The sequence below is a fragment of the Schistocerca serialis genome, chromosome 6 (assembly GCF_023864345.2).
Source record: "Schistocerca serialis cubense isolate TAMUIC-IGC-003099 chromosome 6, iqSchSeri2.2, whole genome shotgun sequence".
In the NCBI taxonomy this organism is placed as follows: Eukaryota; Metazoa; Arthropoda; class Insecta; order Orthoptera; family Acrididae; genus Schistocerca; species Schistocerca serialis.
In genome coordinates this window covers 520,537,113-520,563,234 of record NC_064643.1, presented here as the reverse complement: position 1 = coordinate 520,563,234, position 26,122 = coordinate 520,537,113, and the positions used below count along the sequence as shown (strand labels likewise).

The 26,122-nt window shown below is 46.1% G+C and overlaps 1 protein-coding gene across 1 annotated transcript; it reads left to right on the top strand.

Moving 5' to 3' along the window:
- The first annotated feature begins 271 nt into the window (after nt 1-271).
- LOC126485087 (uncharacterized) lies at nt 272-17,605 on the top strand. The gene is made up of 3 exons (XM_050108693.1): nt 272-315; nt 9,510-9,800; nt 17,146-17,605. The coding sequence occupies exons 1-3, from the start codon at nt 310-312 to the stop codon at nt 17,437-17,439; spliced, it is 591 nt and encodes a 196-aa protein (XP_049964650.1). The 5' UTR covers nt 272-309; the 3' UTR covers nt 17,440-17,605.
- Nucleotides 17,606-26,122: the final 8,517 nt, after the last annotated feature.

The following is a 26,122-nucleotide window of genomic DNA, read 5'->3' as shown; positions in this document are numbered from 1 at the left end:
CACTAGGCACTGGTGAGTAAGTTTCACAAACTTTGTGCGAAGCTGTTGTGTGGGGTCTGCTGCAGGTAGCGAGGGCTGTACAGGTGACCGCTTTGCTTTCCATAGCGGGCCAGCCAGCAGCTCCCGCCATTGTCCACGCAGGTCACGGGCCACACAGTGGCGCTGCGACACGCGGTCCCTGTGACGTAACGCTATGGGGGCCAATGTCACCGCCGCCTGTCGCGCGGTATAAAAGGGAAGCACGGGACAGCGGACACCATCAGTCGCCTATCACAGCTTCGTCTGTCAACCCACCACACTGCCACAACAATGAGGGTGAGTCCACACTGCCGCACGGTCCGCGGATCACACTTACGCACAACACTGCAACCGTAACCAGTATACAACACTTTCGACTAATTTCGTTGTACCTACGTAAATGTACTGACACAATCTATTTCGTCATAAAACGTCTGCCCTAACTTGCCAGAGACTTATCTATCCTTGTGAACAGAACAACTATTCAGTGTACATCGGTACCTACTCTACACTCCAGAAGCACCCTTATGGTTTATGAGAGGGTGCTCTTGGTGTCACTCTCATTTCTCCTTTCTCCTGTTCCATTCGCAAATGGTGCATGGTAAGATCCCATCATGTGTAGTGCCAAAAATGAACTATGGGATAGGCGGTGTTATGATATGGGGTTGTTTTTCTTGGTTGGGGTGGGGTCCCGTAATTACACTTAACGAAACGCTAAATGCGGAAGCATGTGAATAAATTTCGCAGCATTGTGTACTGCTTACAGTATGCTTTATGGACAATAACTTGCCTGAAATGGACCTGGCCCAAATGGAACACCTTTGGCATGAGTTAGAACGTCGACGTCACTCCAGAAACCGGCCGCTGTGGCCGAGCGGGTCTAGGCGCTTCAGTCCGGAATCGTGCTGCTGCTGCGGTCGCAGGTTCGAATCATGCCTCGGGCATGGATGTGTGTGATGTCCTTAGGCTAGTTCGGTTTAAGTAGTTCTAAGTCTAGAGGACTGATGACCTCAGATGTTAGTGCTCAGAGCCATTTGAACCATTTGAATCGCTCCAGAACGCAGCGTCCAACATCACTACCACCTCTGATTTCGGGGCTTTAGGAAGAATGGGCTGTCATTCCTCCACAGACATTCACACACCTCACAGAAAGTGTCCTTAGCAGTGTTCAAGAAGTCATAAACGCGAAGGGTGGGCATACCCCATATTAGTGTCCACTAATAGGTGTGTGGATACTTTCTGTCAGATAGTGTGTATACTAGGTGTAGCTAAAAGTACCGACAGACTTCTGGGGAGGGGGGGGGGGGGGGGAATGTAGGAGATGTTATGGGTAAAAAATTGAGGATGAGAACCGATGTCCAGAAACATCACGCAACGACGCAAAAGAGCGTCCAAGTTGCAGGAGTCAACGTCAGCCGCTGAGCCATCTCTTTGTAGCGAACAAGAATTTCAGTATATTTTCAGAAGGTGGTGCCCCACAGCTCGTAAGTATTTCAAGAACGCCATGAATACCGCCAAGAGCTACTAATTAAATTTCTTTATCTAACAACCAGTTTTGGGCTACAAACCATCATTAGGTTCATGAAAGCATTTACAACATCATGTTAGGCGTTACAGAATCATTTGTCTCATGCAATCCATGAATTTGTCACTACAGAGACAAAGTAATACACATTACATCGCCAGCTATAAACTGTGCTAGACAGTGCGTTTATTCACGTTACATCAATACACAGCCTTCGCGCTAGTAACGGAGGTAATCCACCAATTCTACGAACACCATCATTCTGGCGCTAAGGCTGTTCCTTGACGTAACGTGAGTAAATGCACTGTCTGGCATTGTTTATAACTGGTGGTCTAATTTATATTACTATCTGACAATAGTGACGAATTCATGGATTACATTATTTGCCGCTAGTTGTCTCATAATGACCAATAGGATATGAACCTGATGATGGTCCTTGGACCGAAACCTGTCGTTAAACAAAGCAAACATATTAGCAGCTCTTGATGGTAATCATGACGATCTTCAAATAAGAAATCACAGCTCTCCAGTTTTGCTGTGACAGGTGCGGACGCATACGTCATCTAACATATGAATGCTGTCACGCCGACTGCCAAAAGTTCCGCTTGCATCCCGACAACATAGAACTCCACATCTGCTATAGAATTGGTTGCCTCGCAACGTGAGTTTCCCATATAATTTCTACACTCTGTAGCGTCGTTCGATGACGTTTCGGGACACGGGTTCCTATGCTCAAATGTTGCTTAAGGCATCCTCCGCAATCACTCTAAGTTTGTCAGTATGGTTTACTTACACCCTTTATATCCTGAAGAGTGAATGGCTCTCGGGATATTCCACAATATATCTTTACAACTGATTGTAAGCGCTATTGAAAACGACATCTTGCGTTCTGTCTGCTAAGAAACCTTAAATCCAGTTACAGAGATGCCCCAATGTTCCTTGAGCTTGCATTTTGTTCACGAAGTGAGAGTGCGTAATAGTATTGACCACAGATCCTTGGCGAAGAGGCAGAAACTCGAGGAGTCATTGTTCTCCATAGCTGTTTAATGAGTTTCCTGTGAATCAGCGTGAAGTCAGTAGTTCGCGAGGCTCCCATAGAGCACTATGATGCTGTTGTGAAGACGGTGGTACTAGTATTGGGATTTGTTTCTTGATGAGTTCCCTAAATTACTTCAGGCGAATACGAGGTCACAGACAATTTCTATCTTCTAGTTACGTACGATACCGGATGCCTTAGGACTAAAATGCTGCCGGCAGCTCGCCCTGCACTCCGCACTCATAAAACGCGCCCGTGACTGTGCAGCGAGTTAATATACAGCTGGCGTTAAGGACGATCACAGTCAGAGAGTCACTATAAATGAGACAGAAAAGTAACCGCATTATCCGCAGCGAATATAGGGATATTTACCTATATACTCCGTAAACGACTGTGCCAAAATCAGCGATTTTCTTTCCTAAGCCATTTGCATATCCAACGATAGAAAAGTGACTTGTGCCTCTTTCGCCACCCTAATCTCTCTTGCCTTATTCTCACGATCCCTACGCGTGATAATACAATGGTGGAAGCAGAACTGTCGCACTTTCTTCCCCAAATATCGTTCCTCTAAATTTAGCCGACAAATTTTCACAAGAACACCATCGTATTCCCTGAGCCACTTTATTACACTTTCGTATGGACTATGCTGACCCGTTACGATCTTAACAGCGCGTTTCTGAATTCTTTCGATGTTTGTTGCCCTGCCTCCTTGATAAGTACCCGAATTATTCCAACCTGCCACAGAGCAGTTGTAATTTATGAAGCTTTTGTTAGTGTTCTATGAAAAAGCAGATGCAGAAGCAAGGGACATCACAATGAAACTTTGTTAAGTGAGGAGGTAGCAGAGATCATATGCATTGTGTAATTCATTTTATTGACAAATAAGATCGGACGACCAATTTCCAGTGTCAGGATAATATGCTAAGGTATCCGAAACGGATTTCATTCCATGTCGTTCATAGAAATGCACTCTCTAACTTTCGTTTAAAGTAAGTACGAGTACATAATTTCTTTTCTGGTACTAACATTCTGTTCATTTTACCATTACGGAATAGTGATAGTAGCCTCAACATGAAACATCAGACACTATTCCTACAGCTTCAAGTAGTATCGTTTACGTCGCATGTTGAAGTGTTGAAAATTTGAATGATACAGGATCAACAAGAATCGGACGGTGTCCTACGTCATTTCCACGTACCTACAAGACAGACTATAGGTTAAATCTCAAGAAACTGAAATGCGTACTATCAGCCCAAGTTTTCTTTCTACTGCCTCTTTAATCCGGCCTGGTACAAATCGGAAGATTTTAAGGAAATTATGTGTCGGCACCATCTCCCGCTAGCCTCTAAGGTCATATAACACGGTAACACAACATCACCCCCGGCACCTTTGAACGGTAAACTGCATTTTTTGTGCTGTGCTCCAAGTATTTTGTTCAAAAATGCGTTATGCAGCATTTCGTGCTACATCATAAGAACACGACACGAGCAAATGTGATTACACGACGCAGTTAGGAGCCCAATAGCTCCGCGATAGCGGTTTAGCCTCGGACACTGTGCGTTACGAAATACAGAACTTGAAACGCACGCTTCTTGTTCGCTACGTTGTATGGGCTACGAGCCCACAGCTCTCTCTGTGTTAAAGGAATCTTAGAAGGTCTGAGGAATGAACGGCAAAGAAATAGCGTGTGGATAGTAGCGATGTGCAGCTGTTCGTTCAAGTAAGTGAGTTTTCTCAAGAAGTGATTCACTAAATTATCGATGAACCGAAACATTTAAAATAAACAACTGTAGTTTCTTACTTTAAATCACGTATAGCAGTAATCATGCATACTCTAAATGTAACAGTACTAAGGATCTTCATTAACTCTAAGTTGTGGGTTTCCCAGTTAAGGTTTTGGTTTACCTGTAGTCTCAAAAACGTAACGCTTTCTGCTCCTTGTATTCCATTGTTTAAGTAGACTATTTTTGTACTCTGTGAATTTCTGTGAGACGTACTGAACTGTAGTCACTGGGTCTTGTCAAAATTGATTTGTCTCCAGCCATCTATTGATTAAACAAACATTTCACTAGCTACTTTTCGAGTTACGACACTCGTATTATTTTTAATTCCCAGGCTTGTATCATTTGAAAATTAAGTTTTCATTTTGTGACCGGCAACAGGAGGCTCATTCATGTACATCAGGATCAGTAGAGGGCCAAAAATGGAACCCTGTGGAACATTGTGAATGATTAATTCATATTTTGAGAACCTGTCGCTTTGTGGTCGACGTGGAACACTGTGCTGTCTCTCATGAGTCTGCCTGCACACTTTTCCACAATATTTTAACTTTCACATGACGATATCAGGCTTTAGAAACTGAGGTGACGAAAGTCATGGGGTAACCATACACATATAAACAGATGGCGGTAATATCGCGTACATATGGTATAAAAGGGCAATGCAATTGTGGAGCTGTCATTTGTACTCAGGTGATTCATATGAATAGGTTTGCGACATGAATATTGCCGCACAACAGGAATCAGCAGACTCTGAATGGGGAACGGTAGTCGGAGATAGAGGCATGGGACATTTCATTTGGGAAATCAGTAGAGAATTCAGTACTCAGAGATCGACAGTGTCAAAAGTGAGCCAAGAATATCATACTCCACGTATTACCTCTCACCACGGGCAACACAGTGGCCAACGGCCTTCAATTAACGACCGAGAGCAGCAGCATTCGCATAGAATTGTCAGTGCTAGCAAACAAGCAACACTCCGTGAGATAACCTAAGAAATCAGTACGGGACTTACGACGAACGTATCCATTAGGGCAGTGCGGTGAAATCTGACGTTAATGGGGTATGGCAGCAGACGACTAACGCGACTGCACAACATCGCCTGCAGCGCCATTGTTGGACTCGTGACCATATCGGTTGGACCGTAGGCGACTAAAAAAACCGCGACCTGGTCAGATGAGGCCAGATTTCAGTTGGTAGGAGCTGATAGTACTGTTCGAGTGTGGCGCTGACCCCACGAAGCCATTGGTGCAGATTGTCAACAAGGCACGGTGCAAGCTGGTAGTGGCTCCATAAAGGTGAGGGCTGTGATTACATAGAATGGACTGGGTCCGCTAGTCTAACTAAACCGATCATTGCTCATTTGCAGACATTCATGGACTTCATATTCCCAAACAATGATAGAAAGATTATGGATGGTAATGCGCCATGTCACCAGGCTTAAATTGTCCGTGAATGGTTTGGTGAAGACTGCCAGTCTCGCTAGCGGGATAAAAGAGGAGCTCACCATCTGCAGCATCGTCGACAGGACTGACTGCGGACCTTTGGTACAGAGCCGAGTGGAGGGTCTGAATCAGAGGCTGAGACGGTTCTGCGACCGTGTGGGCTGCAGATTCCTCGACTTGCGCCATAGGGTGGTGGGGTTTCGGGTTCCACTGGATAGGTCAGGAGTCCACTACACGCAACAAGCGGCTACACGGGTAGCAGGGGTTGTGTGGCGTGGGATGGGCGGTTTTTTTTAGGTTAGATGGCCTTGAGCAAGTACAGAAAGGGCAACAGCCTCAACGGGTGCGGGGCAAAGTCAGGACATGCGGGGACCAAGCAGCAATCGGTATTGTAATTGTAAACTGTCGAAGCTGCATTGGTAAAGTACCGGAACTTCAAGCGCTGATAGAAAGCACCGAAGCTGAAGTCGTTATAGGTACAGAAAGCTGGCTGAAGCCAGAGATAAATTCTGCCGAAGTTTTTACAAAGGTACAGACGGTGTTTAGAAAGGATAGATTGCATGCAACCGGTGGTGGAGTGTTCGTCGCTGTTAGTAGTAGTTTATCCAGTAGTGAAGTAGAAGTGGATAGTTCCTGTGAATTATTATGGGTGGAGGTTACACTCAACAACCGAGCTAGGTTAATAATTGTCTCCTTTTACCGACCTCCCGACTCAGCAGCATTAGTGGCAGAACAACTGAGAGAAAATTTGGAATACATTTCACATAAATTTTCTCAGCATGTTATAGTCTTAGGTGGAGATTTCAATTTACCAGATATAGACTGGGACACTCAGATGTTTAGGACGGGTGGTAGAGACAGAGCATCGAGTGACATTATACTGAGTGCACTATCCGAAAATTACCTCGAGCAATTAAACAGAGAACCGACTTGTGGAGATAACATCTTGGACCTACTGATAACAAACAGACCCGAACTTTTCGACTCTGTATGTGCAGAACAGGGAGTCAGTGATCATAAGTCCGTTGCAGCATCCCTGAATACGGAAGTTAATAGGAATATTAAAAAAAGGGAGGAAGGTTTATCTGTTTAGCAAGAGTAATAGAAGGCAGATTCCTGACTACCTAACAGATCAAAACGAAAATTTCTGTTCCGACACTGACAAGGTTGAGTGTTTATGGAAAAAGTTCAAGGCAATCGTAAAATGCGTTTTAGACAGGTACGTGCCGAGTAAAACTGTGAGGGACGAAAAACCCACCGTGGTACAACAACAAAGTTAGGAAACTACTGCGAAAGCAAAGAGAGCTTCACTCCAAGTTTAAACGCAGCCAAAACCTCTCAGACAAACAGAAGCTAAACGATGTCAAAGTTAGCGTAAGGAGGGCTATGCGTGAAGCGTTCAGTGAATTCGAAAGTAAAATTCTATGTACCGACTTGACAGAAAATCCTAGGAAGTTCTGGTCTTACGTTAAATCAGTAAGTGGGTCGAAACAGCATATCCAGACACTCCAGGATGATGATGGCATTGAAACAGAGGATGACACGCGAAAAGCTGAAATACTGAACACCTTTTTCCAAAGCTGTTTCACAGAGGAAGACCGCACTGCAGTTCCTTCTCTAAATCCTCGCACAAACGAAAAAATGGCTGACATCGAAATAAGTGTCCAAGGAATAGAAGAGCAACTGAAATCAATCAACAGAGGAAAGTCCACTGGACCTGACGGGATACCAATTCGATTCTACACAGAGTACGCGAAAGAACTTGCCGCCCTTCTAACAGCCGTGTACCGCAAGTCTCTAGTGGAACGGAAGGTTCCAAATGATTGGAAAAGAGCACAGGTAGTCCCAATCTTCAAAAAGGGTCGTCGAGCAGATGCGCAAAACTATAAACCTGTATCTCTGAAGTCGATCTGTTGTAGAATTTTAGAACATGTTTTTTGCTCGAGTATCATGTCGTTTTTGGAAACCCAGAATCTACTATGTAGGAATCAACATGGATTCCGGAAACAGCGATCGTGTGAGACCCAACTCGCTTTATTTGTTCATGAGACCCAGAAAATATTAGATACAGGCTCCCAGGTGGATGCTATTTTTCTTGACTTCCGGAAGGCGTTCGATACAGTTCCGCACTGTCGCCTGATAAACAAAGTAAGAGCCTACGGAATATCAGACCAGCTGTGTGGCTGGATTGAAGAGTTTTTAGCAAACAGAAAACAGCATGTTGTTATCAATGGAGAGACGTCTACAGACGTTAAAGTAACCTCTGGTGTGCCACAGGGGAGTGTTATAGGACCATTGCTTTTCACAATACATATAAATGACCTAGTAGATAGTGTCGGAAGTTCCATGCGGCTTTTCGCGGATGATGCTGTAGTATACAGAGAAGTTACAGCATTAGAAAATTGTAGCGAAATGCAGGAAGATCCGCAGCGGACAGGCACTTGGTGCAGGGAGTGGCAACTGACCCTTAACATAGACAAATGTAATGTATTGCGAATACATAGAAAGAAGGATCCTTTATTGTATGATTATATGATAGCGGAACAAACACTGGTAGCAGGTACTTCTGTAAAATATCTGGGAGTATGCGTGCGGAACGATTTGAAGTGGAATGATCATATAAAATTAATTGTTGGTAAGGCGGGTAGCAGGTTGAGATTCATTGGGAGATTCCTTAGAAAATGTAGTCCATCAACAAAGGAGGTGGCTTACAAAACACTCGTTCGACCTATACTTGAGTATTGCTCATCAGTGTGGGATCCGTACCAGATCGGATTGACGGAGGATATAGAGAAGATCCAAAGAAGAGCGGCGCGTTTCGTCACAGGGTTATTTGGTAACCGTGATAGCGTTACGGAGATGTTTAATAAACTCAAGTGGCAGACTCTGCAAGAGAGGCGCTCTGCATCGCGGTGTAGCTTGCTCGCCAGGTTTCGAGAGGGTGCGTTTCTGGATGAGGTATCGAATATATTGCTTCCCCCTGCTTATACCTCCCGAGGAGATCACGAATGTAAAATTAGAGAGATTAGAGCGCGCACGGAGGCTTTCATACAGTCGTTCCTCCCGCGAACCATACGCGACTGGAACAGGAAAGGGAGGTAATGACAGTGGCACGCAAAGTGCCCTCCGCCACACACCGTTGGGTGGCTTGCGGAGTATAAATGTAGATGTAGATGTAGATGTAGAAGAACGTTCTGGACTATTCGAATGAATGATTTCGCCACCCAGGTCGCCCACATGAAGCGCATCGAACATTTATGTGGCATAATCGAGAGGTCAATTCATTCACAAAACCCTGCACCGGAAACACTTTCGCTATGTTAGATGGCTATGGAGGCAGCATGGCTCAGTATATCCGCAGGCGAATTCCAACCACTTGTTGAGTCCTTACCACGTCGAGCTGCTGCACATCACCGGGCTGAGGGAGGTTCGACACGATATCAGGAGGTATCCCAAGACTCTTGTCACCTCCATGTACTATCAAAAGCCTTAGCTAAGCCTCAGAATATTTCCAGTCGTAATGATTTCTGGTCAAGGATAATTCCTTTCCGCCCCCCCCCCCACCCGGCCCCCTCCATTCCCAAGTCGCCAACAGCAGAAAGTGTAGAGGGTATTCCTAGTGTGCTGTCACTCCCAGTGCAGCGCTTTCTTGCTCTGAATGACTTCACAAGCAATGTGACTGGACGACTGGTGTGTCTCTCGCGCAGGTGCTAGCCGCCGCCGTCCTGCTGTTCGCCGCCGCCGTCTCCGCGCGCCCGGAGGCGCCCTCTAACCAGTACGGCGCACCGTCGGGGGCCTCCTCCGCCCCCGCCGCCTCCGCCTCCGGGCCCTACCCGCCTTCAGGGTGGAGGCCCGCGGGCCGGCAGTTCGTGCTGCCGTCGCGCCAGTCCGCCGCGGTGTACCCGCCGCCCCAGCAGTACGGTCCACCGCCCACCACCACGGAAGCGGCTGAAGCCACCACCACGGAACAGCCCACGACGACAGCGTCCGTCCCAGCGGTGAGCTCAGCACTACAGCGGCTAGTTTTCCAGGCTCCACGCTGGGCGCTAGTTATCTAGTGACCCTGCTGTCCTATCAATAGCTTAAATCATTACTCTGCACCAGGCACCAGTAGCAACAATCAGGTTCTAGGGATGGGAACAGTTATAAGAATGAGGCGTTTTATAGGAAACTGTGTACGTTAAAACAAACATCTGACTTATGATATAATTATAAGATCACCTGAGGTACTGGACTTACCCATTACGTCCAACACTGGGGTGCTATTCCAGTGCCGGAGAGCCCAAGCAATAGCGTCAAAAGAAGAAGAAAATAAGCTGAAGATATGAAGTTTGTGTTGGGGAGGGCAAGGGACTAGGGTAGTTCGTGCTGCAAAGTTGACCATAGTGCTACAGTGGTGTAACGGTCAGCATTTCTGTCTCGTCAGAAAGAAGACCCGCCTTCGAGTCCTGGCCGTGGCACAAATTTTAATTCATTTCTTCAGCTACCATCATCACCGTAAACATCTGCACTGTTAATTGATAATCTCACTGAAATAGGGAAACCAAATAATTGTCTGGCACATCTTAGAGTGCTAGGCCATGGTGGAAGATTCATTGTATATTAACTTTAGTGTGCACGACCCTGAATGCAGTTGCATTTGGCGATATATCCGATACAGACTCTCTAAGGCTTAGAATCGCCGGTCCTAGGGCAAAGCGAGACACTTCATGGTGCCTGATAGTAGTATTATCCACTTCACTGGGGTCGCATATGAATTAGGCAGTTGAACTCTGGCCGTTAGGCATCTCAGTGTTCCAGTGAGGACTGTCATTTGTCAAAGATGAATGCAGACATCTGAGGGAAGAACCTGCGAGTCAGCAGTCAGCGACATAGCACAGAATTTAAGATTAGTTTTTGCATTGGAGCCGCTATTAACTAATTAGACTGCCCTTTTCTTTATTTTCTCCGACACCAGTTATAGTTTGTTTCGCTACATTACCAAAAAAACTCTTCTTGTTTATCGATCGACAGTTTAAATTTAAGCAATGCTTGCTGTTCACGTACACCAATGATTACATGCGAAACTAAGACTAAGATTTTATGACAAGTCGCTTACATCCTTCGCAACGCAACGTAAACTAATGAAGCAGTAAAGGACGTCCTGGGTCAAAGCAGACGGCTAGAATCGGAACTTGCTGTTGACCGGAAAATTATTAGAGTCTCTTGTACACACACAAAAAATTACTTGTTAAAAGATGAAACGAAAAGATAATGTGGAATCAACTCCACAGATCATGCTTATTGCAGCAGAAAAGAGCAAAAGAAGAAATTGCACAAAAGGGCAGAATTGAATATTGCGTTAGGGCAAGCTGGAAGTTGAACAGAGACAGCAGTAAGATATGACGACAGCTCTCCGCGCCGCCTCACCTTACATGCCATAGATATGCCGCTGAACCGTTACCCGGCAACTACTACAGCCACTCCCACTTCTCCTTCGTCTTTCAAAGCGACATCTGCAAAAAAATTAGCGAAATTAGTAACGCTCTACACGTTAGTTTTGTTTTGTTGTGACTGCTCAAAAGTTAATTGTGCAAGCTACTCTTCACCAAGCAACGCGCCCATGGTTCCAGTTTTGTGTGCTTCGTAGTTAGCTTCACTCGCCAGAGAAATTAATAGTCATCTCTTTATGAAAAAAACACGATGACTGGCCTGGAGCTCTATAAATGGTGCAGAACTGTTGTTACCAAGGGGTCATATGTTCCTCCAACGGTGACATAAGTCATGGCAGTCAAGTTGCGTGTAAATGCCACTCGGTTGTATGGGATCAGTGCAAAGATACGAATCTACGAGGAGGAGCGGCAGAATGGTCTAAACGGTGCATCGTATTCTGACGTATCCGTGACCGAACCGAGAATGAGTTGCCCGAATTGGTGTGTCAACGCGAACGGTGCAAAGTGTCTGTAAGGACTGGTGTACCATTCGCACCCATGTAACATGGCGCAAGAACAGTGATCAAAAAAAGATTCTGACCGACAGCGACCGTAGACGATTGAGTGTCACATCTTGTCAATGACAAAAGGTTCCAAACCCAACCGGAATTGCTCCTCTCGGAGAAGGGACCTGCATGAAATTGACATTTCTCACAGCGCATATAAATCGTGAACGTATTCAGAGGGCCAAACAGCACAGATACTGAACAGTAACTCATAGGAGGTTTAGTGTGAGCCAGTGACTCGTAATTTTACACTTTTCAAACCGTACAAGGCGTCGAGTGTACCAAGGCCACAATGGTGCGTTTAAAACGCTGCGTGAGGAGGGTACTTTAGGCGGGAGGTAGTTCTGCGCTTGCAAGGGGACCGTACGAACTCTCCGTGACCGATTTTATTCATTTTGACTGGGTGTATGGGCACCGACTAGAACTGCAACAAATGTAAACAGGAAGACGTATCTTTAAACCGTTTCGAGAAAATCGAGTTTGATAACTGTAAATGTACTTATGTACTTTGAATGGTCTCTGGTTTCGAGAGGCTCTGCAACCTAGAGGGGAAAAAAATGCCGGCACGATAGCCCAGCGTGTTCGGTCAGAGGGTTAGCTGTCCTCTGTAATAAAAAAAATTGAGTGAATAGATCAACACCGAACTTGAACGGGTGTCATGGGACGTTCGCTCCGAATAAATGCAGCGAATAATAACGAACAAGATTAAATTTTAAAAAAATAGAGCAAGCCGTTACTTTCCTAAGCTCTTTGGAGCAAACCACGTTGCTGGTAGTTTTCTGTTTTTAATTCTCATGTAATTCAAATACAATCCTAGTCAGTACTTTACTTTTCCGTGTCCAGATCAAATTTTGTTTTTCCAATAGTTACCACCGCTACGGCTTTGTCGTTGGCTTGTAGCAGGTCACTAAAGCTGCAGGGCTCCGGCAGTAGTTGGCACATGAGCAGATGTGCCTCGTCTTGTACCTCTCCACATCCGCAAAGAACGTCGTCATCGTTAGTGAGCAGTCCCCACTTGCACAGATTAGTTTTGCATCTGGGTACACCAGCCCTCCGCCTATTTGGTGTTCTCCACACTGTATAAGGAAGTTTGTTTCCAGGTGCCATTTGCTCTTTTGGTATTATTTGCATGGCGGTTTGTTCATTCTCCCATTTACGGACTCTGTTATCTTCCTGTGAACCGTCAAGGATCTTGGTTCTTGCAATAAAGCTATTTCTAGACTTAAGCCTCCGAGCCTGAGTGACGTGCCCATTCAGTGGGTGTCGAGAATCTGTTTCCTTCTTTGTTCTCTCAGCGTCTGCTGCCACCTGCCTTCTGATCTTGGATGGGGCAATTCCAGCAAGTAGGTACAATTACCCGTTGGTGTGGGTCTGAGACAGCCTGTAACAATTCGCATTGTCTCATTTACACTTACATCAACCTGTTTAGCATGTGCAGATGCTTCCCATACTGGCGCTGCATAGTCAGCTGCAGAAACACACAGAGCAAGTGCTGATGTTCTCAGTACTGATGGTTGAGCTCCCCATTCATAGTTTGTCAGCCTGCGGATGATGCTCCTGGAGCAGACTTTAGCCTTGGTGTTTTGGCAATGCTGCTTGAAGGAAATCGTTCTGTCAATTACAACCCCAAGGTATTTAGGTGTTGGACAGTGCTTTAGCTTCTTACCTTGCCATGTAACGTCGAGCTCAACTCCAGCATCTCTATTGCGCAGATGGAAAGCACATACTTGGGTTTTGTCAGGGTTTGGCTTGAGGTGAGCCATGTAACGTAGTCAGTAATGCGACGTTACAGAGTACTATGGGGCCCATGGAATACCACTATACACATATGGCTGCCCAAATCATGACCGAATCTCTGCCGTCTTTCACTGTTAGGTTGTAAATTCGATTACAAGTTGGAAACAGCGTGCAACAAAACTCTTCTGACCAAATGACTTTCTTCCATTCTTCCATAGTCCAGAACTTACGGCTTCGGCACGACATTTTCATGTTACTGGCATTTACGTCACTACTGAGTGCTTTTGGAATCCCAGCTCGCACTGCAATTCCCAGCTTTTGGAGCTCCCTTCGAGAGTATTTTGGGCCATAATGGTTACGTTTGTGAACCGTGGGATAATTTATTTATTTCTAATTTCTGCTAGCAGTCACTTCTTTATTTGTCTTATGTTTAATCTAACACGACACTACGCGTTTCGAACATGTTCTGTTAGCCATCAGGCGATTATACATACATACGTAGATAGAGAGAAATGTTATTTAAAAATAAATTGTCTTAAACTGAACTAAATTAACCTGGAACTTTTTGTGCATTGTTCGTTAGAGTAGTGGCTGGTGTGGCATGGGGGAGGCGGCAGTGGATGGCCAGAAGTCGATGTAAGTGATGTCTTCTGCTAGTTTATCTTGTTGTTGATTATGTATGACGTTACAGTCTGTATAGATGTTCTGGTGCCACGCGAGTGCGACGTTCAGTTCTGCAGTTCCTTTTGCAGCTATCGCCCTCATAATTTTCGCACAGTCCTCTTCAATGACCATCTGTCATGACTGCCCCGATAGCTGAGTGGTCAGCGTGACAGAATACCGTCCTACGGACCCGGGTTCGATTCTCGGCTGGGTCGGGGATTTTCTCCGCTCAGGGACTGGGTGTTGTGCCGTCTTCATCATTATTTCATCCCCACGCGGCGCGCAGGTCGCCCAATGTGGCGTCGAATGTAATAAGACCTGCACCAAGGCGGCCGGACCTGCCCCGTAAGGGGCCTCCCGGTCAATGACGCCAAACGCTCATTTACATTTACCATCTGTCATGATCAGTCAACACACACTTTCGTTCGTCTTGTGACTTAGCAGATGATATTTTACTACTTTCCCTGTATGCGGTATAAATCTTCGATACGGTGATTGAAACACCAAACACTTGGTCTACCTTATTCATGGAAGCACGCACCGTACTAGTAGCAACAATTTTCCCACGTTCTAAGTCACTTTGCTTCGGCATAATGCACTCACAAGTATACAGAATATTTTTCTGATCACAACTGACAACTGTAACATACTGAGAACACTGTGCAGGTGCTGTTCGTGGTCGAATACAAAGGCGCAACCTGCTGGCTTGACTACCATCTGTATTTATGTTCAAGCTTGCGCTTCTCGCGGTGTTTCCGTATTTTTGAGAGACCCCTGTATTTGTAAGGATTAGATTAGATTAGATTAGTACTTGTTCCATAGATCACGAATACGTCACTTCGTAATGATGTGGAACGTGTCAGGTTAATAAAAGGTGTCTATACAAGATATTACATTACACAAAATATTACATGACACTTAATATTTTTAATTTTTTTTGTGGGGGTTGGGGAAATTATCTACTTACTACATCCAAAAATTCATCTAATGATTAGAAGGAGTTGCCATTAAGAAATTCTTTTAATTTCCTTTTAAATGCTATATGGCTATCTGTCAGACTTTTGATGCTATCAGGTAAGTGACCAAAGACTTTTGTGGCAGCATAAGTTACCCCCTTCTGAGCCAAAGTTAGATTTAACCTTGAGTAGTGAAGATCATCCTTTCTCCTAGTGCTGTAGCCATGGGTACACTGCTTTTACTTTTGAATTCGTTCGGATTGTTAATAACAAATTTCATAAGTGAATATATACAGTGTGTTACAAAAAGATACGGCCAAACGTTCAGGAAACATTCCTCACACACAAATAAAGAAAAGATGTTCTGTGGACATGTGTACGGAAACGCTTAATTTCCATGTTAGAGCTCGTTTTAGTTTCGTCAGTACGTACTGTACTTCCTCGATTCACCGCCAGTTGGCCCAATTGAAGGAAGGTAATGTTGACTTCGGTGCTTGTGTTGACATGCGACTCATTGCTCTACAGTACTAGCATCAAGCACATCAGTACGTAGCATCAACAGGTTAGTGTTCATCACGAACGTGGTTTTGCAGTCAGTGCAATGTTTACAAATGCGGAGTTGGCAGATGCCCATTTCGTGTATGGATTAGGAGCGGGCAATAGCCGTGACGCGGTACGTTTGTATAGAGACAGATTTCCAGAACGAAGGTGTCCCGACAGGAAGACGTTCGAAGCAGTTGATCGGCGTTTTAGGGAGCACGGAACATTACAGTCTATGACTCGCGACTGGGGAAGACCTAGAACGACGAGGGCACCTGCAAAGGACGAGGCAATTCTTCGTGCAGTTGACGATAACCCTAATGTCATCGTCAGAGAAGGTGCTGCTGTACAAGGTAACGTAGACAACGTCACTGTATGGAGAGTGCAACGGGAGAACCAGTTGTTTCCGTACCATGTACAGCGTGCGCAGGCACTATCAGCAGCTGATTGGCCTCCACGGGTATACTTCTGCGAATGGTTCATCCAACAATGTGTCAATCCTCATTTCAGAGCAAATGTTCCCTTTACGGATGAGGAATCATTCCAACGTGATCAAATTGTAAATTTTCACAATCAACATGTGTGGGCTGACGAGAATCCCCACGCAATTGTGCAATCACGTCATCAACATAGATTTTCTGCGAACGTTTGGGCAGGCATTGTTGGTGATATCTTGATTGGGCCCCATGTTCTTCCGCCTACGCTCAATGGAGCACGTTATCATGATTTCATACGGGATACTCTACCTGTGCCGCTAGAACATGTGTCTTTACAAGTACGACACAACATATGCTTCATGCACGATGGGGCTCCTGCACATTTCAGTCGAAGTGTTCGTACGCTTCTCAGTAACAGATTCGGTGACCGATGGATTGGTAGAGGCGGACCAATTCCATGGCCTCCACGCTCTCCTGACCTCAACCCTCTAGACTTTCATTTATGGAGGCATTTGAAAGCTCTTGTCCACGCAACCCCGGTACCAAATGTAGAGACTCTTCGTGCTCGTATTGTGGACGGCTGTGATACAATAAGCCATTCTCCAGAGCTGCATCAGCGCATCAGGGATTCCATGCGACAGAGGGTGGATGCATGTATCCTCGCTAACGGAGGACATTTTGAACATATTCTGTAACAAAGTGTTTGAAGTCACGCTGGTACGTTCTGTTGCTGTGTGTTTCCATTTCATGATTAATGTGATTTGAAGAGAAGTAATAAAATGAGCTCTAACATGGAAAGTAAGCGTTTCCGGACACATGTCCACATAACATATTTTCTTTCTTTGTGTGTGAGGAATGTTTCCTGAAAGTTTGGCCGTACTTTTTTGTAACACCCTGTATATATTGTGAGGCTACATTGAAGATCTCTAACTCTCGGAGTGAGATCTGGCTCACAATTTATGTACACGATGACTCAGTGTTACGAAACGGTTAGCTTCTCGGTGGGACTGACTCGTGCGACGGCCTGTGGCAGGTGGTGCCGGCTGGGTCGCGGTCGGCGGCGCAGCGCGAGCCCCTGGAGAGCAACGACGCCGGCGTCTACTACGTGCTCTTGCCCGACGGCCGGCTGCAGCGCGTCTCGTACGCGCACGGCCCCGCGCCCGCCATGTTCTCGCTGCTGCCGGAGCGTCTGACGCAGGGCGGAGCGGCTGCCGGCGCCGCCGTGGCCGACACGGGCTACCTAGCGCGCATCCACTACCAGAACCTGCTGCCCGTGGGGGCGCCCGTCTACACGTACGCCACGCCGGAGCTCGTGCGCGTCTTCTGAGACACTCTCCGCTGGCATTCCGCTCTCCGACGGCAATGCCTCCCGGATGACACGTCGACCGACTGAACATCGAAAACCAAACGCTCCGGAAATGTAATGGTTTACAACTTCGTTACAATGTATCTATATTCGTGTGGTACTAAATAAAAAAAATACCCAGACCAAACATCGACTCCAAATATTTTACTCATACTGTACCACGTAACATTAAATTACCTAGCCGGCCGGGGTGGCCGAGCGGTTCTAGGCGCTACAGTCTGGAACTGCGCGACCGCTACGGCCGCAGGTTCGAATCCTGCCTCGGGAATGGATGTGTGTGATGTCCTGACGTTAGTTAGGTTTAAGTAGTTCTAAGTTCTAGGGGACTGATGACCTCAGATGTTAAGTCCCATAGTGCTTAGATCTATTTGAACCATTAAATTACCTACGTCTTTCGAGCGTACATCAGCGTGAGATGCCCACAGGATCACCAGTCCTTGGCCACTGTCGCTTCATGTATCTGCCAAGTAGTTCATTGGTTTCTTAAAATTACGCGCCGAAAAGAAAATCGCAGCACCAAGAAGAAGTTGAGTGACATGAACGAAAGTCGGTAGATCTTGTTTCTACTTATACGACGAACACTCCAAAAGAAATGAACTTTTTTTTAAATCCATAGACTGGCAATGGCAAGGAAAGCGTTTCTGAAGAAGAGAAATTTGTTAACATGGAGTATAGATTTAATTGTCAGGAAGTCATTTCTGAAAGTATTTGTATGGAGTGTAGCCATGTATGGAAGTGAAACATGGACGATAAATAGTTTGGACAAGAAGAGAATAGAAGCTTTTGAAATGTGGTGCTACAGAAGAATGCTGAAGATTAGATGGGTAGATCACATAACTAATGAGGAAGTATTGAATAGGATTGGGGAGAAGAGAAGTTTGTGGCACAACTTGACTAGAAGAAGGGATCGGTTGGTAGGACATGTGTTGAGGCATCAAGGGATCACCAATTTAGTATTGGAGGGCAGCGTGGAGGGTAAAAATCGTAGAGGGAGACCAAGAGATGAATACACTAAGCAGATTCAGAAGGATGTAGTTTGCAGTATGTACTGGGAGATGAAGAAGCTTGCACAGGATAGAGTAGCGTGGAGAGCTGCAACAAACCAGTCTCAGGACTGAAGACCACAGCAACAACTTTTATTCTACATGTTTAAAAGTTTTACAGTGTGTAGATACATCCTTTAGGAACAATATTTTCACTTCTCCACATAATTTCCATCCCTCTCAATAGCCTTACGCCATCTTGGAACCAGCGCCTGTATACCCGCACGGAAAAATTCTAGACCAACCTATTGGAGCCACTGTTTGGCAGCGTGCACAAGGGAGTCATCATCTTCAAAACTTATTCCACGAAAAGAGTCTTTCAGTTTGCCAAAGAGATGATAGTCACATGCAGCCAGGTCAGGACTGTAAGGCGGTTGTTTCAGTGTTGTCCATCCGAGTTTTGTGATCGCTTCCATGGTTTTTTGATTGACATGTGGCCGTGCATTGTCGTGCAACAGCAAAACATCCTGCTTTTGCCGATGTGGTCGAACACCACTCAGTCGAACTTGAAGTTTCTTCAGCGTCGTCACATATGCATCAGAATTTATGGTGGTTCCACTTGGCATGATGTTCACAAGCAAGAGTCCTTCGGGATCGAAAAACACAGTAGCCATAACTTTTCCAGCAGAAGGTGTGGTTTTGAATTTTTTTTCTTGGGTGAATTTGCATGATGCCACTCCATTGATTGCCTCTTCGACTTTGGTGAAAAATGATGGAGCAATGTTTCATCACCTGTCACAATTATTCCAAGAAATTCATCTCCACCATTCTCGTACTGTTCCAAAAGTTCGCTGCATACCGTTTTTCTTTTCTTGTTTCTTTGCGAGCCAGTGTCAACGTCCTGGGAACCCACCTGGCACAAACCTTTTTTAACGCCAACACTTTCAGTATTCTTCAAACACTTCCTTGCCCTATACCTACGTAGCGTGACAATCCGTTCACTGTGATGCATCTGTGAGCAGTCACCAATTCGTTAACTCTATGCACATTGTCTGGAGTGTGCGCAGTACGAGGCCTGCCGCTGCGAGGACAATCCTCAATATTACCGCGCCCGCTTTCATCACGTAACCTGCTTGCCTACCGACTAACTGTACTACGATCGACAGCAGCATCTCAATACACCTTTTTCAACCTATTGTGGATGTTTCCCACTGTCTCGTTTTCACAGCACAGGAATTCTATGACAGCACGCTGCTTCTGACGAACGTCAAGTCTAGCAGCCATCTTGAAGACATGCTGTGACGGTGCCACTCACGGGAACAGGTTGAACTAGGTTTGGAAACAAGAGGGAAGAATGTATCTATACACTGTAAAACTTTCACTCATGCAGAATGAAAATTGTATTTTTACAAAAATAGAGTGTATTTCTTTTGGAGTGACTGTCGTACATCTGTACGATGGTGTTTATTCAAATTTCGAGCCATTCGCCACTATAAGATGCAAGTCAGGTTTGCTTTAAATACTCGCTGTAACTGTCGTAAGCGTTAGTAAACTTTGAGATAGCAGGTGATGAGTTGATGTCACTATCAACACCTCACTGACTTCGAACGAGGTCTTGTAAAGGGCTACGAGAAGCTGGTTTTTTTTCTTTCTGCGATATTGTAGAAAGACTTGGCAGGTATGTAGCCATTGCACATAATTGCTGGCAAGGGCGATTATGAGAATGTACGGTCGCAAGAAGACGGGGCTCAGGACGGCAAAATGGCACTACCGAGAAGGAATACCAATGTCTCTGGTGCATCGTACTGCATCTGCAGAAATTTGAGCTGTGATACAACAAATTGATAAAAATCGGTTACTTAAAGACATCTCCGAGACAGACGCCCTCTAGCGTGTATTCCACTTGCGACTTCACTAGTGTCAAGCGAGAGCTCGTTGGAGTGCAGGGTGGAGGACTTTGTGTTGTCTGATGAGGCTGGTTCTGCCTTGGTGCCAGTCAGGGCCATGTGTTGGGTAGAAGGAGGGCAGTAGAGGGCCTGCAATCAGTCTGTCAATGTGCTAGACACGATGCACCTACACCTGCAGTTAGTCTGGATGCGATTTCGAATGACAGCAGGAGACCTCTGGTGGTTATCCCACGCACTCTGCCTGCAAATTTGTATGTCAGTCTGGTGATTGGATCTGTTGTGCTTCCATTCATGAACAGAATTCCAGAATGTGTTTTCCAAAATAATACTCTCCTACATACCAGTATTGTAACCCAACATGCTCTACAGAGCGTCGACATGTTGCCTTGGCCTGCTCTATCACTAGATCTGTCTCCAATCGAGCACATAGGAGGCGTCATCGGATGACAACTCCAGCGCCGTCCAAAAGTAGCATTAACCGTCCGTGTATAGCCTGACCAAGTGCAACAGGCATGGAACTCAAAACCACAGACTGACATCTGACACCTCAATAACACAATGTATGCACCTTTATATACTTGCATTCAACATTCTGCCGGTCACAGCGATTATTACTGTACTAGCATTTCACATTTGCAATGTCTTACCTTGCGCTTACATTACCCTGTGATCTTGCAATGTTAATCACTTAAATATGTTACCTAGACAAATGTATTCACGAAATTTCATTAATTAATATTTTTGGTGTTGCGATTTTTTTCTGCCAATGTAGTTCAGTTTAACTATACAGGGTGTTACAAAAAGGTACGGCCAAATTTTTAGGAAACATTCCTCACGCACAAATAAAGAAAAGATGTTATGTGGATATGTGTGCGGAAACGCTTAATTTCCATGTTAGAGCTCATTTTAGTTTCGTCAGTATGTTCTTCCACCTACGCTCAATGGAGCACGTTATCATGATTTCATACGGGATAATCTACCTGTGCCGCTAGAACATGTGCCTTTACAAGTACGACACAACATGTGTTTCATGCACGATGGAGCTCCTGCACATTTCAGTCGAAGTGTTCGTACGCTTCTCAACAACAGATTCGGTGACCGATGGATTGGTAGAGGCGACCAATTCCATGGCCTCCACGCTCTCCTGACCTCAGCCCTCTTGACTTTCATTTATGGGGGCATTTGAAAGCTCTTGTCTACGCAACCCCGGTACCAAATGTAGAGACTCTTCGTGCTCGTATTGTGGACGGCTGTGATACAATACGCCATTCTCCAGGGCTGCATCAGCGCATCAGGGATGCGGAGGGTGGATGCATGTATCCTCGCTAACGGAGGACATTTTGAACATATCCTGTAACAAAGTGTTTGAAGTCACTCTTGTACGTTCTGTTGCTGTGTGTTTCCATTCCATGATTAATGTGATTTGAAGAGAAGTAATAAAATGAACTCTAACATGGAAAGTAAGCATTTCCGGACACATGTCCACATAACATATTTTCTTTCTTTGTGTGTGAGGAATGTTTCCTGAAAGTTTGGCCGTACCTTTTTGTAACATCCTGTATACACTGCCTGACAAAATAAATCGAAGCATCCAGAAGGGGACGAAAAACGAAATGAACCTTCACAGGTTCGTAAGGTATGTGACGAGTTATTTCAATCGTTACAGAATCAAGACAAATTTACAAAGAACTTGTCACTATTATCCCACTCACGTGGCATGACGTTGCACCCATCCTGCCTTGGATGCATCCGCTGATTCACTTGGGAAAGGCACCATAAACCCAATGCAGCCTCTCATGAGGCAACCTGGCCCGCAGTTTTTGTAACTGTTCCCCGACATCCTGGACACTGTCACTGGAACAGAGTTTACATCCGAGCTGATCTTGCACGTGTTGTATTAAGAACGCATCTGGGGATCTTGCTGGCTACAGGAGTGCTTGGACATCAGGCGGACTGGTCGGCCGACCCCCTACTGAACAGGTCGCCGACCTGTCTGACTGTGTGTGGGGGCACACTGAGATCTCGTGGAAGACCCCACCTGCCTACACTGACGCAGTGTGGGATAGCAAGTTCGCAGGTAGCGATCGACGCAAGTAGTTTGCCAGAAAATTGATGCACCTGGTCCCCTGACCCTACTCATCTTCATCTGACCCATCTCATCTTCTTCTACACTCTTCCATTTTTATGATATTCCCTTCAAGTCCATCTCCCTTGTACAGACCTTCTATATACTCCTTCAACCTTTCACCACCAAGGAATGGAATGAAGTTCGGTACAGTAGCCACCTTTTGGCGTCCACCACGCGTGAGTCTGTCGTCCTGGCGGCCAATGTCCTAAATGCAAATCACAATACTAAATACCCCTGACCATGGGCCAGATGTCGGTCTTCTTCGATCGCGCAGCACCAGGGGACGCATGAAGTGGCAGCATTCTGTTGATCGGGAAATTCCAGACTCCCTTCCTGTCTTTGTCCCCCTCAAGAGGCTACTTCCTCTTTGTGCGTGTGAACCAACGTCTCCAAAAACACTGACGGAAGTTCTCATCTCTCCTCAGAATACTGTGTTCCTATTGTCTAATGCTGGGGGCAAAGGGATAGCTGATGCAGTTTCGATATGGAAAATAGAAGGGAATAGACGATTTGAAACACTCTATCAAAATAATTTTTTAACATTTTACAGGAGTAAAATAGACCACTTCAGACACTCACCACCAACTTACGATATACTGCGTCATAGTAAAAACATATTTTCAACGTTTGAGACTCACACAAAAATGTTTTGCTAATCAAGTAATTGAATTTCCGCCACAAACAGCTCGTAGTGCTAAATATATTCGAGGCTTCGTATGCACTGACGTTTGATAGCAAAAGCGACCTCCTCCACCACAATGTTTGCACTAAACACAGCTAGTGGAAAAAACCTACCAATCACAACACTCGCGATTGTGGAGAGCGCGCCGTCTGCCACCGGACTCGCGACCGCATCGCACCGCAGTATTTGGAAACCTGCTATACCATACGCTCAGGAGCCGGAGAGGGTATCGCCGTGGCGAACCAGCTATCAACAGATCAATATCTAGGAAGGGGAATAATTGTCTACGCCAAACACTCGTCATTTTGAATCTTCTCACTCAACACACACGTCCGCTTCTGTCGCCGCTCTACCAGAATACTGGCTAATTCACTATTCAGCCATACAGTGGGCGCTGTGGCGGCCACCGCCACGACTTGTCCACGCGGCTGCACGCAAGAGCCTACTAAATAACAGCAGTAATATTTTTTTTTTGTACTCGCCAGGCACTGGAGGCTAAGTTAATCCATGACTTGTGGTTGACCAAAGCCTCGTGTCCACACGTGCCGCCAGCCATGGCGCACTGCAGACAATCAGGCATGGCTTGGAGATATAGTTCCAGTTGCAATTACACCCCGACATAGACTCTCCCCAGATTAAAAAATCCACTTTACCCAATCAGCGACAGAGCTTTTGTTGACCATGCACCTCGAATTTCTCACGCAAAATGTAGATTTATACCATTCATACGTGTTATTTTCAAAGACAGAAGAAATCGCGACATACACACGTTTTCACACCGCTAAAGTATCGTTACTTGTTGTGAAAATCCTGTAACAGTATGGCATAGCCAATATTTCTTCTAAGTATTCTCACATCAGGTAAAAAAAATCTGTTCTAATCAGCTTAATATCTACACTCCTGGAAATTGAAATAAGAACACCATGAATTCATTGTCCCAGGAAGGGGAAACTTTATTGACACATTCCTGGGGTCAGATACATCACATGATCACACTGACAGAACCACAGGCACATAGACACAGGCAACAGAGCATGCACAATGTCGGCACTAGTACAGTGTATATCCACCTTTCGCAGCAATGCAGGCTGCTATTCTCCCATGGAGACGATCGTAGAGATGCTGGATGTAGTCCTGTGGAACGGCTTGCCATGCCATTTCCACCTGGCGCATCAGTTGGACCAGCGTTCGTGCTGGACGTGCAGACCGCGTGAGACGACGCTTCATCCAGTCCCAAACATGCTCAATGGGGGACAGATCCGGAGATCTTGCTGGCCAGGGTAGTTGACTTACACCTTCTAGAGCACGTTGGGTGGCACGGGATACATGCGGACGTGCATTGTCCTGTTGGAACAGCAAGTTCCCTTGCCGGTCTAGGAATGGTAGAACGATGGGTTCGATGACGGTTTGGATGTACCGTGCACTATTCAGTGTCCCCTCGACGATCACCAGTGGTGTACGGCCACTGTAGGAGATCGCTCCCCACACCATGATGCCGGGTGTTGGCCCTGTGTGCCTCGGTCGTATGCAGTCCTGATTGTGGCGCTCACCTGCACGGCGCCAAACACGCATACGACCATCATTGGCACCAAGGCAGAAGCGACTCTCATCGCTGAAGACGACACGTCTCCATTCGTCCCTCCATTCACGCCTGTCGCGACACCACTGGAGGCGGGCTGCACGATGTTGGGGCGTGAGCGGAAGACGGCCTGACGGTGTGCGGGACCGTAGCCCAGCTTCATGGAGACGGTTGCGAATGGTCCTCGCCGATACCCCAGGAGCAACAGTGTCCCTAATTTGCTGGGAAGTGGCGGTGCGGTCCCCTACGGCACTGCGTAGGATCCTACGGTCTTGGCGTGCATCCGTGCGTCGCTGCGGTCCGGTCCCAGGTCGACGGGCACGTGCACCTTCCGCCGACCACTGGCGACAACATCGATGTACTGTGGAGACCTCACGCCCCACGTGTTGAGCAATTCGGCGGTACGTCCACCCGGCCTCCCGCATGCCCACTATATGCCCTCGCTCAAAGTCCGTCAACTGCACATACGGTTCACGTCCACGCTGTCGCGGCATGCTACCAGTGTTAAAGACTGCGATGGAGCTCCGTATGCCACGGCAAACTGGCTGACACTGACGGCGGCGGTGCACAAATGCTGCGCAGCTAGCGCCATTCGACGGCCAACACCGCGGTTCCTGGTGTGTCCGCTGTGCCGTGCGTGTGATCATTGCTTGTACAGCCCTCTCGCAGTGTCCCGAGCAAGTATGGTGGGTCTGACATACCGGTGTCAATGGGTTCTTTTTTCCATTTCCAGGAGTGTATTACATCCTGTATCACAGGAGGAGTAGCATATTCCGAATCCCCTAAAAGTAATCAAATGCTTCGTGACGTATGAAGTCTCTTAAGATAACAGCACAGAGAGGTAAATATCACGTTTATACTATGTATCTCTTCATAAATCGGTAATATAGCCGATTTTATTACGAAGGTCATCTCTTCCTGTGCATGCGGGAGATTGAAATATTCTTAAAAGATATCGCCGCATCGAAAAAACGCCTGATTACCGCTCCAGCTCTTCAGTTACACTACTGGCCATTAAAATTGCTACACCACGAAGATGACGTGCTACAGACGCGAAATTTAACCGACAGGAAGCAGATGCTGTGATATGCAAATGATTAGCTTTTCAGAGCATTCACACAAGGTTGGCGCCGGTGGCGACACCTACAACGTGCTAACATGAGGAAAGTTTCCAACTGATTTGTCAAACACAAACAGCAGTTGACCGGCGTTGCCTGGTGAAGCGTTGTTGTGATGCCTCGTGTAAGGAGGAGAAATGCGTATCATCACGTTTCCGACTTTGATAAAGGTCGGATTGTAGCCTATCGCGATTGCGGTTTATCGTATCGCGACGTTTCTGCTCGCGTTGGTTGAGGTCCAGTGACT

Excerpts from the sequence above, each read along its gene's own strand:
- LOC126485087 (XM_050108693.1), top strand. Across the intron at positions 9,801-17,145 it reads CGACAGCGTCCGTCCCAGCG|GTGGTGCCGGCTGGGTCGCG; the intron begins GTGAGCTCAGCA and ends GGCCTGTGGCAG.